The following is a 12,956-nucleotide window of genomic DNA, read 5'->3' as shown; positions in this document are numbered from 1 at the left end:
CCCTACATTTTAATCAATTCAAATAATTATTTATTCTAGAGACTATGTGAATTCTTAGTTTTTCCAGATTCTCTTTCCAAGAATGCATAACAATAAAAAGTTATTTTTGATCTTCAAATGAAGAAACATACTGATCTGCCAATGTAACTGACTTAAAATTGGGAGGTTTCCCAAATGTGTAATACACCTGACTTCTTTAACAATAATTTTATTATGATAACTGTTCCAGATTTGTTCTGTTTATATTAATTTCCTCTCTTCTAATCACACTCTTCCTCAAATTCAAAGGCTTTCATTAAGTGAGCATTATCAAAGCGACATCTTTTATTCCTTACCAGTATTATTTCAGAGAATAAATCTTGCATTCGGGGTTTTGGCATAAAGGCCTGGTTATCTTCAGATGACATAGCTGAAAGAAAACAAATTTTCAGTTTTGACAATCAAGTGAGTGCAATTTGAAGTTACCAGCAGGTATTGACCAAATGACATTTTGGATTATTCCAAGAGCAAGTGATGATTTTAAACAAAGTTCAAGATAGGTACAATGAAGAAAACTCACATCAAAGAGCTGCTTATATTTTCCAATGATACCTGCTTAAACCCCCTGGCACACAATGGCAATATTATAAAGACATCCCCAGTTTGTTCACTAGAGAGAAATGAGAAATAAAGAAAGTGTATGATCAATGATCTCCCTGTTTTGAAGGCTCTTGAAGAATATGTATCTCTTGTGCATGACTCAGGGTGTGAACAAAATTGCAGTACAGTTGAGTGCCCTGTAGTGGCTGCTACACAGAAACAATGAGAACTAATTCAAACACCATAAATACCGAGGGAATAAAGTATATATCAAGCCCTAAAAGATACCATGGGTCTGAGAAATAAACAAAGAACAGCCGAAACTGGTTTGGCTCATTGGATAGAGCATCATCCTGAGGACTGAAGGGTCCTGGGTTCGATTCCGGTCAAGGGCATGTACATTGGTTGCGGGCACATTCCCAGTGGGGGGTGTGCAAGAGGCAGCTGATTGATGTCTCTCTCATCGATGTTTCTAACTATCTATCTCTCTCTTCCTCTCTGTAAAAAATCAATAAAATATATTAAAAAAAAATAAAAATAAAAAAAATAAATAGAGAACATTTCCAAATAGGAAATGAAACACACAACCGAACTAAGAATACAGATCCTGAAAACAGTGTTGACCAAAAGTAGAATTTGTGCTACAGATGGTTATTATTTGTTTCCTCCTATAGAAAGCATGTTCAAAATCCTGCTTGTTTATAATTCCAGAATCTCAACAACATATATGAAGTCATCCAAAGAAACAGAAAAAGTGTACCATCAGGAAAACAGAATAAATGTAATCAGACTGGCACTATATTAATGGAAGTATATTAATTATCTCAAAAAAAGGGCAAATAAGTACCTTAAAGCCAAAAAGGGGAGAAAAATACAACTATATAATATCACCAAAACATTATATAACCAAAATAAAAATACAATGAGAAAGTATTTTATAAACACCACCGAAAGGGGATATTGCAAAACATAATACCAGAATTAACAAATACAGTAGAATCATTAATGAAAGACACTTTCAACATCAAAGAATTTGCCGGGAATTTGCTCAGTAGTTGAGTGTCTATCTATGACCCAGGAGGTCATGGTTTGGTTCCATGTCAGGGCACAGGCCTGGGGTGAAGGCTTGATCACCAATCATGCAGGAGGCAGCCGACTGATGATTCTCTTCACTGATGTTTCTATCTCTCTCTCCCACTCCCTATATCTCTGAAATCAATAAGAATATATTTTAAAAATAATTAAATGATGAAATAATTAGTACATAAATCATTAAAATGTTAATTCAATAAAATCTTGAAGAAAAGCCAATAAACATGTGGAAATATGAAGAGATTTTAAAGATTTCCTAAGACACTAACAAACTGACCTCCAAAAGGACCCAATAAAGACAGGAATGTGAAAAGGAGTAGGTAGCTCATATAAAAAATTAATCATGTAACATCCTGACAATTGGAGAGACATACAAATGCAAGCAGCTAACTGAATTCTAAGTATTATGAATATAAACATGAGAACAGATAAAAAAGAAGGAAATGTCATAAGTACTAGAATACTTATGATATTCAAAATATCATAAGTATCTAAAAAGCGTATAAAGATATAATTTGTAATGGAAAAGATAGCTACTCTAAGATCATTAGGGGATTTCTAAGTAGAATACTATTGGGGGCAAGGAAAGAGTATGAAATAAAACAGGGAACTATTAAATGAACAAAAACCATCCAACAAAAATACTGATAAAACAGATGATCAACAATGGAGAGTAAAAAATTTTCCATATCCAAAACTCTCATTATTAGACTTGCACTAAAAATAATTCTTCAGAAACACACTTCTGGCAATAAATATGAACATATGAAGATTCCTTCTATGTGAAAAAATATATAGAAATATAAAAATTTGTGGTGTTCTAAAAAAGAAACACATGTCACTTTGATTTCTCTTGTGGAACTTTAGAAAATAAAAGGAATAGTCTGAACAGCATAGCTCAGTGGTAAAGGGTATACCTATGAACCAGGTAGTCACAATTCAATTCCTGGTCAGGGCACATGCCTGTGTTGTGGGCTCATTCCCCAGATTGGCATGTGCAAAAGGAGGCCAATCAATTATTCTCTTTCATTGGGAATGTTTCTATCTCCATCCCCATCTCCTCTGAAATATAAATGTATTTATAAAAAATAAATAAAAGGAATTAAATAAAAAAATCTCTGCTATAAGACATAGTAAAAAGTAAAGTGATATAAACTCATATGTGTACATGGTCAGAAATGGCAATTAGCAGACTTTTGTATGAAATTGACACTGAGTTTAAGATACATCGTTATAACCTTAAGATATTTTAAGTCGCCCTAACCGGTTTGGCTCAGTGAATAGAGCATCAGCCTGCGGACTGAATGGTTCCAGGTTCGATTCCGGTCAGGGGCATGTACCTTGGTTGCAGGCACATCCCCAGTAGGGGGTGTCCAAGATGTAGCTGATCGATGTTTCTCTCTTATGGACGTTTCTAACTCTCTATTCCTCTCCCTTCCTCTCTGTTAAAAGTTAATAAAATATTTTTAAATAAATAAATAAATAAATGAAAATAGAGTATAAAGTAGTGCTGGGTGTAATTAAAGAACTCAATAAATTAACTACACATGCAATGACCTTAAATTGGAATGCTAACAGTTTGAGCTGTCACAAGTAGCCAAGGTTGACACAAACATTCAAAGCAGTTATTATCCATGTCCCTTTTCACAAAATTAACAAACCTCATCCTAAAACTGATATGAAATGACAAAAGACACCAGGGAACTAAAATAAACATAGGAGAGACAGTTTAAGCTTAAAGGTATCACGCTTCATGATTTTAAAAACTATTTCAAAATTGATATTATCCAAAGTATCATCTACACATTAAGACAGAGGTAAATAAAGGAGCACGGAGGCCCTGGTCAGTGTGCCTGAGGGTTAGGGCATCACCCTGTGCACTTACTTAAGGGTTGCGGGTTCAAATCCCCTTAAAAAGCACACACCTGGTTGCAAATTCCCACCCCCACCTGCGTTGAAGTGCGAGAAACAGGGGGACAGGCAATGTGTATCTCTCACATGGATGTTTCCCTTTCTGTTCCCCCTTTCCTCCCTCCCTTCCATTCTCTCTGAAAAGCAATGGAAAAAGTGTTCTCATGTGAGGATTAACAAGAACTACAAAAAAGCACTATAGAATAAAGAGCCTACTTACGATTTCTCATAAAAGATAGCCTCACAAATACGAATAGTGTTGAGATACTCAGATGTCTACGTGTAAAGGAATGAGTGAAGTTGGACTGTTATTCAACAGCGTGTACAAATATTAAACCAAAGTAGATAAAAGATTTGAAAAATAAAACTACTAATAATCTATTAAAAGAAAACTTATAGGAAAGTTTTTTTAAAAATACATTTTTAAAAAATATATATTTTACTGATTTTTTTACAGAGAGGAATAGAGAGTTGGAAACATCAATGAGAGAGAATCATCGATCAGCTGCCTCCCGCACACCCTCCACCAGGGATGCAAACCAAAAGGAACAACAAAGTAAACAACAACAAAAACTTTCCTATAAGTTTTCTTTTAATAGATTATTATTATCTCTATCACCCTATCTTCCTCCCTGTAAAAAATTAATAAAATATATTTTTTAAAAATAAATAAAAATAAAATGTGCATATCTTAAAAAAAAAAAAAAAAAGATTTAACTACAATAAGACTATGCACACAGCCCACAAAGGGGTGCACCAAGAGTGTCCACCTCAGGTAACTGGGGAAGCTGAACCACTGGGCACTATAGGACACCTAGCACACAAAGCCACTCTATTAACTCCGGGAAGCAGCCAAAATGTGGAGACAAAGAAACTGGTCACAAACGAAAGAAATGAAGGATACAGAGTTCAAAACCACAGTTATAAGGTTTTTCAAAAAATTTCTAGCAACCGTCGATAAATTTAGTGAGACTCTTAAGGGTATGAAAAAGGATCAACTAGAAATTAAGCATACACTGACTGAAATAAAGAATAATATACAGCCAAAACCGGTTTGGCTCACTGGTAGAGCGTCGGTCTGAGGACTGAAAGGTCCCAGGTCCGATTCCGGTCAAGGGCATGTACATTGGTTGCGGGCACATCCCCAGTAGGGGGTGTGCAAGAGGCAGCTGGTCAATGTTTCTCTCTCATTGACGTTTCTAGCTCTCTATCTCTCTCCCTTCCTCTCTGTAAAATATCAATAAAATATATTTAAAAAAAAAAGAAAAAAAAAAAAAAAAGAATATAGCCGAAACCGGTTTGGCTCAGTGGATAGAGCGTCAGCCTGCGGACTGAAAGGGCTCAGGTTCGATTCCGATTAAGTTCATGTACTTGGTTGCGGGCACATCCCCAGTAGGAGGTGTGCAAGAGGTAGGTGGCCACCAAAGGCAGCAAGATGCTGAGGGAGCAAAGGAAGGAGGAGCCCAGGAGGCGGGGAGGCCAGGCTTAGGGACCTATACTGCAATAAATCCGTGCACTAGGCTTCTAGTGGTAAAATAATAAAGGAAACGAAACCCTGGTGGTGGAGTAGAAACTCAGGAAGGAAGTCATCCTCACCCAGAGAAGCCAGGTTGCTGTAGTTCTCCAACATCACTTCAAGGTACAACTTCCGCTGGGCTGAGTCCAGGCATTCCCATTCCTCCTGAGAGAAGTCTATGGCCACATCCCTGAAGGTCAACGGTCCCTGAAAGAAAAGACACATTTGCCAGGAGGTCACCAGAAGAGATCACAATGTCACCCAACATGAAAACAGTGTTTAGGGAGAAGAGGTTTGGACCTAACAGAATATCCTGAATCACCCAATAAGATCATTTTGTCCCACTAACATTCTCTGATGTGTAATCTAAAACTGACAAATGAAGATGACACATGTCCACAAACCCATGATACATATTTTACTTTAGAGGAAAATAAACTTTAAAATGAAGGCATGGCCCTAGCCAGTATGGCTCAGTTGATAGAGTGTTAGCCTGCTCACTAAGACCTGCACTGAGTAAATAGAGTGACCGAAGAGTCACAGGTTCGATTCCAGTCAAGGACCACATGCCTGGGTTGAGGGCTCCATCCCAAGAAGGGAGTGTGCAGAAGGCAGGCAAGCAATGATTATCTCATCATTCATGTTTCTCTCTCTCCCTTCATCCCTGAAACACTTAAGAATATACTAAAAATAAATAAAATGAAATAAAATTAAGGCCAGGACCGAGACATATGGATTTCTTTGTGCTGTGTTTGCATCATTCAGGGTCATTTGTGTAAAAAACATGATGGGTTGGAAGTATAGGTACTTCTTCGCAACTGTGAAGAGGACCCCAAGGAAAGGAACTCATGTAAAGACACAGATTCTGATCCAGTTTCTGAGATGAGGCCTGTGTTTCCACATGTGTAACAAGCTCGCCTTTCTCTTGTGATGTCAATATTTCTGCATACAGTATCAAGTGCCATACTTCTGAATACATGAAACAAAAGGAAAAAATTCCTGGAGAACTTTTAACTGAAAGGGTTTCTTCATGGAGTTTAGTTCTCATAGAATAAGACACAAGAATCACAATCCTAGTTGAAAATTTACTATGCATAATCTTACAACAAGATTGCCCTGCCTGGTCCAGTTGGTGTGGACCAGTGGTTAAGCACTGACCCATGCACCAAGAAGTCACTGGTTTGATATCCAGTCTAGACACAACAAAGTTATGGGCTCGATCCCCAGTGTGGGTTGTGCAGAAGGCAGCTAATCAATGATTCTCTCTCAGCATTGATGTTTCTATTTCTCTCTACCTCTCCCTTCTTATCTGAAATTTATAAACATGTAGTTGGGGGGAAAAACGAAAAGAAAAAGTAACTGACATAACATTAACAGTTTAGGCACACAGACACACATTTTACAACTGAAATCAAGATGGTTTAGTTGCCGGAACCCATTTGGCTCAGTGGATAGAGCATCGATCTGCAGACTGAAGGGTCCCAGGTTCGATTCCAGTCAGGGGCATGTACCTTGGTTGTGGGCACATCCCCAGTAGGGGGTGTGCAAGAGGCAGCTGATCGATGTTTCTCTCTCATTGATGTTTCTGGCTCTCTGTCCCTCTCCCTTACTCTCTGTAAAATATCAATAAAATATATTTATATTTTAATGGTTTAGTTATTCCATAAATCTCATTAATAAATTTGTGTATGATCCCCTTTGTGTCTTTTAAACACAATAAGGAGAAAAACGTGTGGATAGAAAACAAGTTAGACCTATTGTTTCCCTTATGTGGGTTGTAAATCCTCACATGGGAAGATTTTTTTCATTGAGTTTTGGAAGGTGGAAGGCAGGAAGGTAGAGGTATGCAAGAATCAAGTTAAAGATTTGAAATACAAAGAAGCAAAAAATACCCAACCAGAAAAGCATAAAGAAAAAAGAATCCAAAAATATGAAGATAGTGTAAGGAGCCGCTGGGAAAACTTCAAGGATACCAACATCGGAATTATGGGGGTGCCAGAAGAAGAGAGAGAGCAAGATATTAAAAACCTATTTGAAGAAATAATGACAGAAATCTCCCATACCTGGTGAAATAGACTTACAAGTCCATAAAGTGCAGAGACCCTCAAACAAGAGGATTCCAAAGAGGACTACACCAATACACATCATAATTAAATATTCAAAGCAGCAAGAGAAAAGCAGTTAGTTACCTACAAGGGACTACCCATAGGATTATCAGCTGATTTCTCAACAGAAACTATGCAGGCCAGAAGGGAGTGCCAAGAAATATTCAAAGTGATGAATAGTAAGAACCTACAACCAAGATTACTCCACCCAGCAAAGCTATCATTAAGAACTGAAGTTCAGATAAAGAGCTTCATAGGTAAGAAAATGCTGAAAGGTATTCTTTAAGAAGAGGAAGAAGAAGAAAAAGTATTCTTTAAGAAGAGGAAGAAGAAGAAAAAGTTAAAGATAAAAATTATCTTTAAGGTATTCTTTAAGAAGAGGAAGAAGAAGAAAAAGTTAAAGATAAAAATTACGAACAACAAATACATATCTATCAACAAGTGTGTCTAAAAATCAAGTGAATAAAAAATGTGATAAACAGAATAAACTGGTGAATACAATAGAATGAGGGGCAGAGAAAGGGAGTGGACTAACAATCCTTGGGAAAAAGGGGGTGTGGGAGAGACTGGACAAAAATCATACACCTATGGAGGGGGGTGGTAAAGGCAAAGGGTGGGGTGGGAACCAGGTGGAGGGGAGCTATGGGGGGGGAAAAAGAGGAACAATTGTAATAATCTGAACAATAAAGACTTATTGAAATTTAAAAAAACGATAAAAAGAAAGATAATGCAGAGGAGAAGATCTGGGGGAGTGAATGGAGCTACAGAAATGGGCGTTTAGGATGATGGAGCAGAGAGAAGCAGCACTGAGTTAGCCAGCTGTGCGTAACAAGACAGAGTGTAACGGGCAGCAGAGGGGACATAGGTGTGGGAAGGGAAAGAGAAACCTATCAACAGATGTTCAAGAAAACGCAAACAGCCTCTGACACAGGGCACGTCTTCTACCTGGAAAGCAGCCATTTGGTCCTCGTCCTGATCAGGGTCTGGGTTGTTTTCTCAGGTAACAATATGTTGAAGAGTCACAGAATATGCCTTCAAAATAGTCCACACAGCCCACTAATCAGCTCACAGGACACTCACAGTCAGAAGGACCTGGAAATGAGGAAAAGACCAAACTCTCTTGTCCTCTGTCACAGGAGTCAAGAACAATAAGCTCTTCCATGGAGACCACACTGTCAGGGATTTTATTCTGTCTTCATGTGTTTGTCCTTCTAAAGACTTCCACAAACTCCTACAGCATTGAGAACATGTGCTCCTCTGCTGAACCCCCAAACCCAACAGAACACCCTTTACTTCCCCTAAAAAAAGCATACCCTGAGGTCCAAGACATGCTATCTTTAAGGAGTTTCCTCCTGGGTCCTGCGGGACTCCCCCAGAGCAGTTTTAGTAGTGCTGGGTCAAGACATCAGACACAGCACACCTGAGACCTCTTGGTAGTTAGAGGGGTTGAAGGAGGAACTCGTATAGGTGCAGGATTCCCAGGTAACTTTCCATTCTCTTTTTCCAAGAAATTATGGAAAATAGATCTTCATGTACTAACTGGTTTGGCTCAGCGGATAGAGCGTCGGCCTGAGGACTGAAGGATCCCAGGTTCGATTCCGGTTAAGGACATGTACATTGCTTGCGGGCACATCCCCGGTAGGGGGTGTGCGAGAGGCAGCTGGTCAGCTGGTGGATGTTTCTCTCTTATCCGTGTTTCTAGCTCTCTTTCCCTCTCCCTTTCTCTCTGTAAAAAAAAATCAATGAATTATATTTTAAAAAAGAAAACAGATCTTCATCCTCAAGCCTTTGGGAAAAGTTACCTATTGAATTATACTGACCAAGTGACTTCACCATGAATAGATGGGCTCTGTGGGGATAAGGTTCTAGATTAATTCAGTCTATCCTTCAGTATTTTCAGAGAATGGACAAGAGGGACTTGAAGGGAACAGCTCCTTTGCGGCTCAAAGTCAGTAATAGAACAAATCACATGAGGGGAAGGAAGAGGTGCTGAACATTACACCAACTCACAGAATTAGCTTCCGACTATGATGATCACTGATATCTTTACAAAGTGCACACTGAGCTCACCTCCAATGAATGTTTCCACATATGGTAAACAGTAGAAAAAATGCAGGGCTCAGAATCTGAACTTCAAACAATATATTTAAAACTAAAAACGACTAGGTTGTGTGTGTTTTTTTTACTTTTAATGTAGTGACTTCTCAGGTTAAATAATTCAGATGTTAAACTGAACATATAAAGCCACAAACCAATACATCACAACTTAATCCAACACATACCATCAACTTACCACTCACCAATCAGTGTTTTCCTCCTTCCCATTACTATGTATTTCTGACTATGGATGTTTCTGTCTTACCGTTCCCTTTCTCTCCAGTGTGTCTTTTCCTATGTTTTTTATTTTTTGTTTTAATATGTACTTTTATTGATTTCAGAGTGGGAGAGGGAGAGATAGTAACATCAATGATGGGATAGAATCATTGATTGGCTGACTCCTGCAAGCTTCCCAGTGGGGACTAAGCCGAAAAATAAGACCAGGAATTGAACTGTTACCTCCTGGTTCATAGCATCACCTTCAACCACTGAACCAAGCTGATTGGAGTTTTCCTGTGTCCCCCTCTCTTTCCCTCCCCACGCCTGTGTCCCCTCTGCTGCCTGTTACAGTCTGTCCTGCTCCCCCTCTGCTCCCTCATCCCTGAGTCCCACTTTCTGTCCCTGCACTCGCTCCCCAGCTCTTCTCTGAACCAGTGTCTCCGTCTGAAGTGCCTCCTCCTGTGCGGCCCCCCTTCTGCTCACCAGGACCCTCTCCCTCTCAGCGCCCCTTCCTCTCTCTGGGCTCCCCCTCTCCTATTTCTCCACTGCTTTCCCCAGTTACCCCCTCACTCCCACCATCGCCGTCCAGTCCCTCCCGCACCCCTCTGGCCCCTCTGTGGACCCCTCCCCGCCCTCCTCCTCCCCGGGTCTGTCTCCCCTCCCTCTCCTGCCCCCCAGCCCGGCCCCCGCCCCGCAGTCCCCGCTCCCACAAAGCCCTCCCTGGGGCAGGTCCCTCTTCCGGGGACACCGCGTTCTCCCCGAGCCCACCCCATGGCCCTGGCCCCCCTGGCACTCAGACCTGATTAATGGGGGGCCCAGGAGGGCGGGCGCAGACCCCCAGGCCGGGGCCATCCGGGCTCTTTGGGCGGGAAGCGCCGGGCGGGGGAGGGCAAAGGGCGGGAACCACTGACCAGACCTCCAGCCCCGCGGGGGCCCCGGCGGCCCCGGGGACGGTTTTCGGCGGGAAAACCACGCGGCGGGCGGGCCCACAGCCAGAGGCGGACAGACCGCGGACCGGGCCTCAGTTTCCCCAGAGGAACGCGGCGCCTCCGCTGCGCAGCCCCCGGGACGCGCACTCACCGCCGGGAGGGGCTCCGGGCGGGGCTCCCACACGGACTTCAGCGCCCGCAGCGCCCTCAGCCCGCCCTGCGGGGAGGGGCCGGGAGCAGCTTTAAAGCACAGACACCGCCTCAGGGAGCCGCCACCGGCCCCTCCGCAGCCGCTTCCGGCTGCCGGGACTGCGCATGCGCCTCCCTGCGGGGGGCGGGGCCTGAGCGGAGCGGCTCCGCGGTGGGGGCGGGGCCAGGCCTGTGCGGGGACAGAGGGAGGGGGCGGGGCGGGGCGGGGCGGGGCGGGGCGGGGCCAGGGGGCAGCCTGTACTCTGTTTCCACAGCTCCTTCACAATTTGGGGATCTGGGCTGACACCCCCAGAGGCAACATAAGAACTGCCCTTCCCCGGGCCCACTGGTGAAATCTCCTTCCTGGACCCCCTTCACCAAATCCTGCCTCCCCTCCTCTTGACCAATGCTTTTACCCGCTTCCTGACCAGTGTAAGGCATACTTCTACCCTAAAGGAAACTTAGTCACCCTCTCAGGGCTGACACCAGTATTCTGGTCTAATCCTGCAGTGAGGGAATGGAGAGCGATTTCCTAAAGTCTCACCCTGTCTGTGGGGCTGGCTCCTGTGGGTGGGACCAAACAGGAGGGACTCAGGGGAATTCACTGAAGTTTTCCAGATCCCAGAGGCTGTGCTTGGAGCTACTGGCTGGTCTGCCCTTCAGCTGCACATGCCCCAGGGAGGTGTCTTTCCCAGGATCTTCCAAGCCTGTAACATTCTTACAGTGAAGTTATAGAGAATTCAAAAGTGGGGCAGATTGGGTTTGAAATCAGAAACTTCCTGCCTCCAGTTTCCCCTGAGTCATTAAAACCTCAGGGGGGAGGCAGGAGGGGGCAGGCAGCCTGCTCTCTCAGCCCCTCTGTCTCGCCATTGTAGGAGAGGCAGCTGGAATTAAGGAAGTCAGCCATCTCTGCGGGTAATTACCAGGTGCTTTTCATAGCGAATGGAAAGTTACTGCAAATAAAAAGAAAGGTCTTCCGTTTTCCCCCTGACAATCATCACTCCTGTCATTTCTAACATTGCTTTCCAAAATCATATTATGGGGACCCTTCGAGGACGCGATTTTGGATAAGATCTTCTCCACACATATTATACCTTTAAGGTTTCTCTAAGATGTGTATTGACAGATGTTGCGAGGGCAGGGCAGAGCGAGGCTAACTCCTGACTAGAATCCTGCCTCCTGTGGGGCAGGGCGGAGCTAACCTCCATTTTGTGTAACTGGACCCTAGCTCTCACCCAACCAATTGGGGTCAGCCAAAGCAGTGACATCACCACCGGTATAAAAGCCCTGGACTTGTCAAAGTTCGAGCTCTGATCCGCCATGCTGTTGGCGTGAGTGGGACTGAGCCCATGTTAACATGGAAGAGGCTCTCTTGTTAATTGCATCGGACTTGGCTCCCTGCTGGGCTTTGGGGATCACGGAATCAATGTGTAGTGATGTTTAACTCTCTGTTAAATACAGTCCCCAATTCCGTATATCTTAACATCTTCCTGTCAACATAAGATACATTCAAAAGTATGAAGAATTTTTGGGAGTTTATTTGAGCCAAACTGTTCACAAGTGCCAGGAAGCAAAATTGCAACAAATTGAGATAAGGTTCCAGAGAACAGCATTTGTGCTTTTTACTTTTTACATCACTAGAGGCTCAGTGCATGAAAATCGTGCCCTTGGAGGAGTCTTTCAGGTCAGCCTGAGCCCTATCACAGTCGAGGAGCCTTGGGATTGATCACCTCAAAGAGGTACACCCCGCCCACACACCACAGTGCCGTAGCCTGATAATCTGGGCCTTCCTCTCTGGGGCTCTCTATCCCAGGGCTCCATCATCAATTGCACCAAAGAGGTAGGCCCTGCCCACCCGGCCAGGACTATGTGATGGATTGTCCCCTCTTCTTTGGTGACCAGGGCCTTTCTCTTTGGGGCAACTATGGAGCTCCCCAATTGATCGATCTCCCCACTGGCTGGTGACCTGTGCCTCCCTCTGCAGGGTGGTCATGGAGCAATGGCTGGGCCCCCAACGAATCTCATCTGCTTGGATGACTTGGCACCAATTGGTGTCATAGCGTGGTCATCTAGGTCGTCCTGGGGTCTGCTGTTAGGTCATTCAGTAGACTTGCATATTATCCTTTTATTATTATAGATTATTATAGATAATTAAAAGAGAAGATGCAATGGGATAATATGAAATCCATTGGCGATAGATACATGTCTTTTATGTATGTGAACACACCTTACCTAACTGTGAACCATTAGCATAACATACATGAGAAGGTTTATGGTTTTGTCCTGGTGCACTGGTTGTGTCCTGAGGGCTCTGGAAAA

General features: G+C 42.9%; 2 protein-coding genes across 3 annotated transcripts in view; both read right to left on the bottom strand.

Annotated features, from left to right (window-relative positions):
- LOC311633330 (zinc finger protein 560-like) overlaps positions 1-12,956 on the bottom strand; it is a gene marked incomplete at its 3' end in the record, with an annotated part of 186,707 nt that overhangs the window by 24,443 nt on the left and 149,308 nt on the right. The window contains exons 1-4 of one of the 2 annotated variants that reach the window (XM_084905836.1): positions 10,600-10,759; positions 8,149-8,295; positions 5,179-5,305; positions 336-409 (exon numbers count right to left, since the gene is read on the bottom strand). In XM_084905836.1, the coding sequence (XP_084761962.1) occupies positions 336-409; positions 5,179-5,305; positions 8,149-8,163 (216 nt within the window). In that variant the 5' untranslated portion in view covers positions 8,164-8,295; positions 10,600-10,759. Of the gene's footprint in view, positions 1-335; positions 410-5,178; positions 5,306-8,148; positions 8,296-10,599; positions 10,760-12,956 lie in introns of those variants that run through there. The other variant, XM_084905849.1, reaches the window with a different exon arrangement.
- LOC311633328 (uncharacterized protein) overlaps positions 1-12,956 on the bottom strand; it is a 164,584-nt gene that overhangs the window by 112,232 nt on the left and 39,396 nt on the right. The window lies entirely within an intron of this gene.

This window comes from Pipistrellus hanaki (assembly GCF_964339955.1).
Source record: "Pipistrellus hanaki genome assembly, chromosome: 15".
NCBI classification, from domain to species: Eukaryota; Metazoa; Chordata; class Mammalia; order Chiroptera; family Vespertilionidae; genus Pipistrellus; species Pipistrellus hanaki.
Note: the sequence above shows the minus strand (reverse complement) of the source record. Positions and strands in the feature narration are given on the sequence as shown.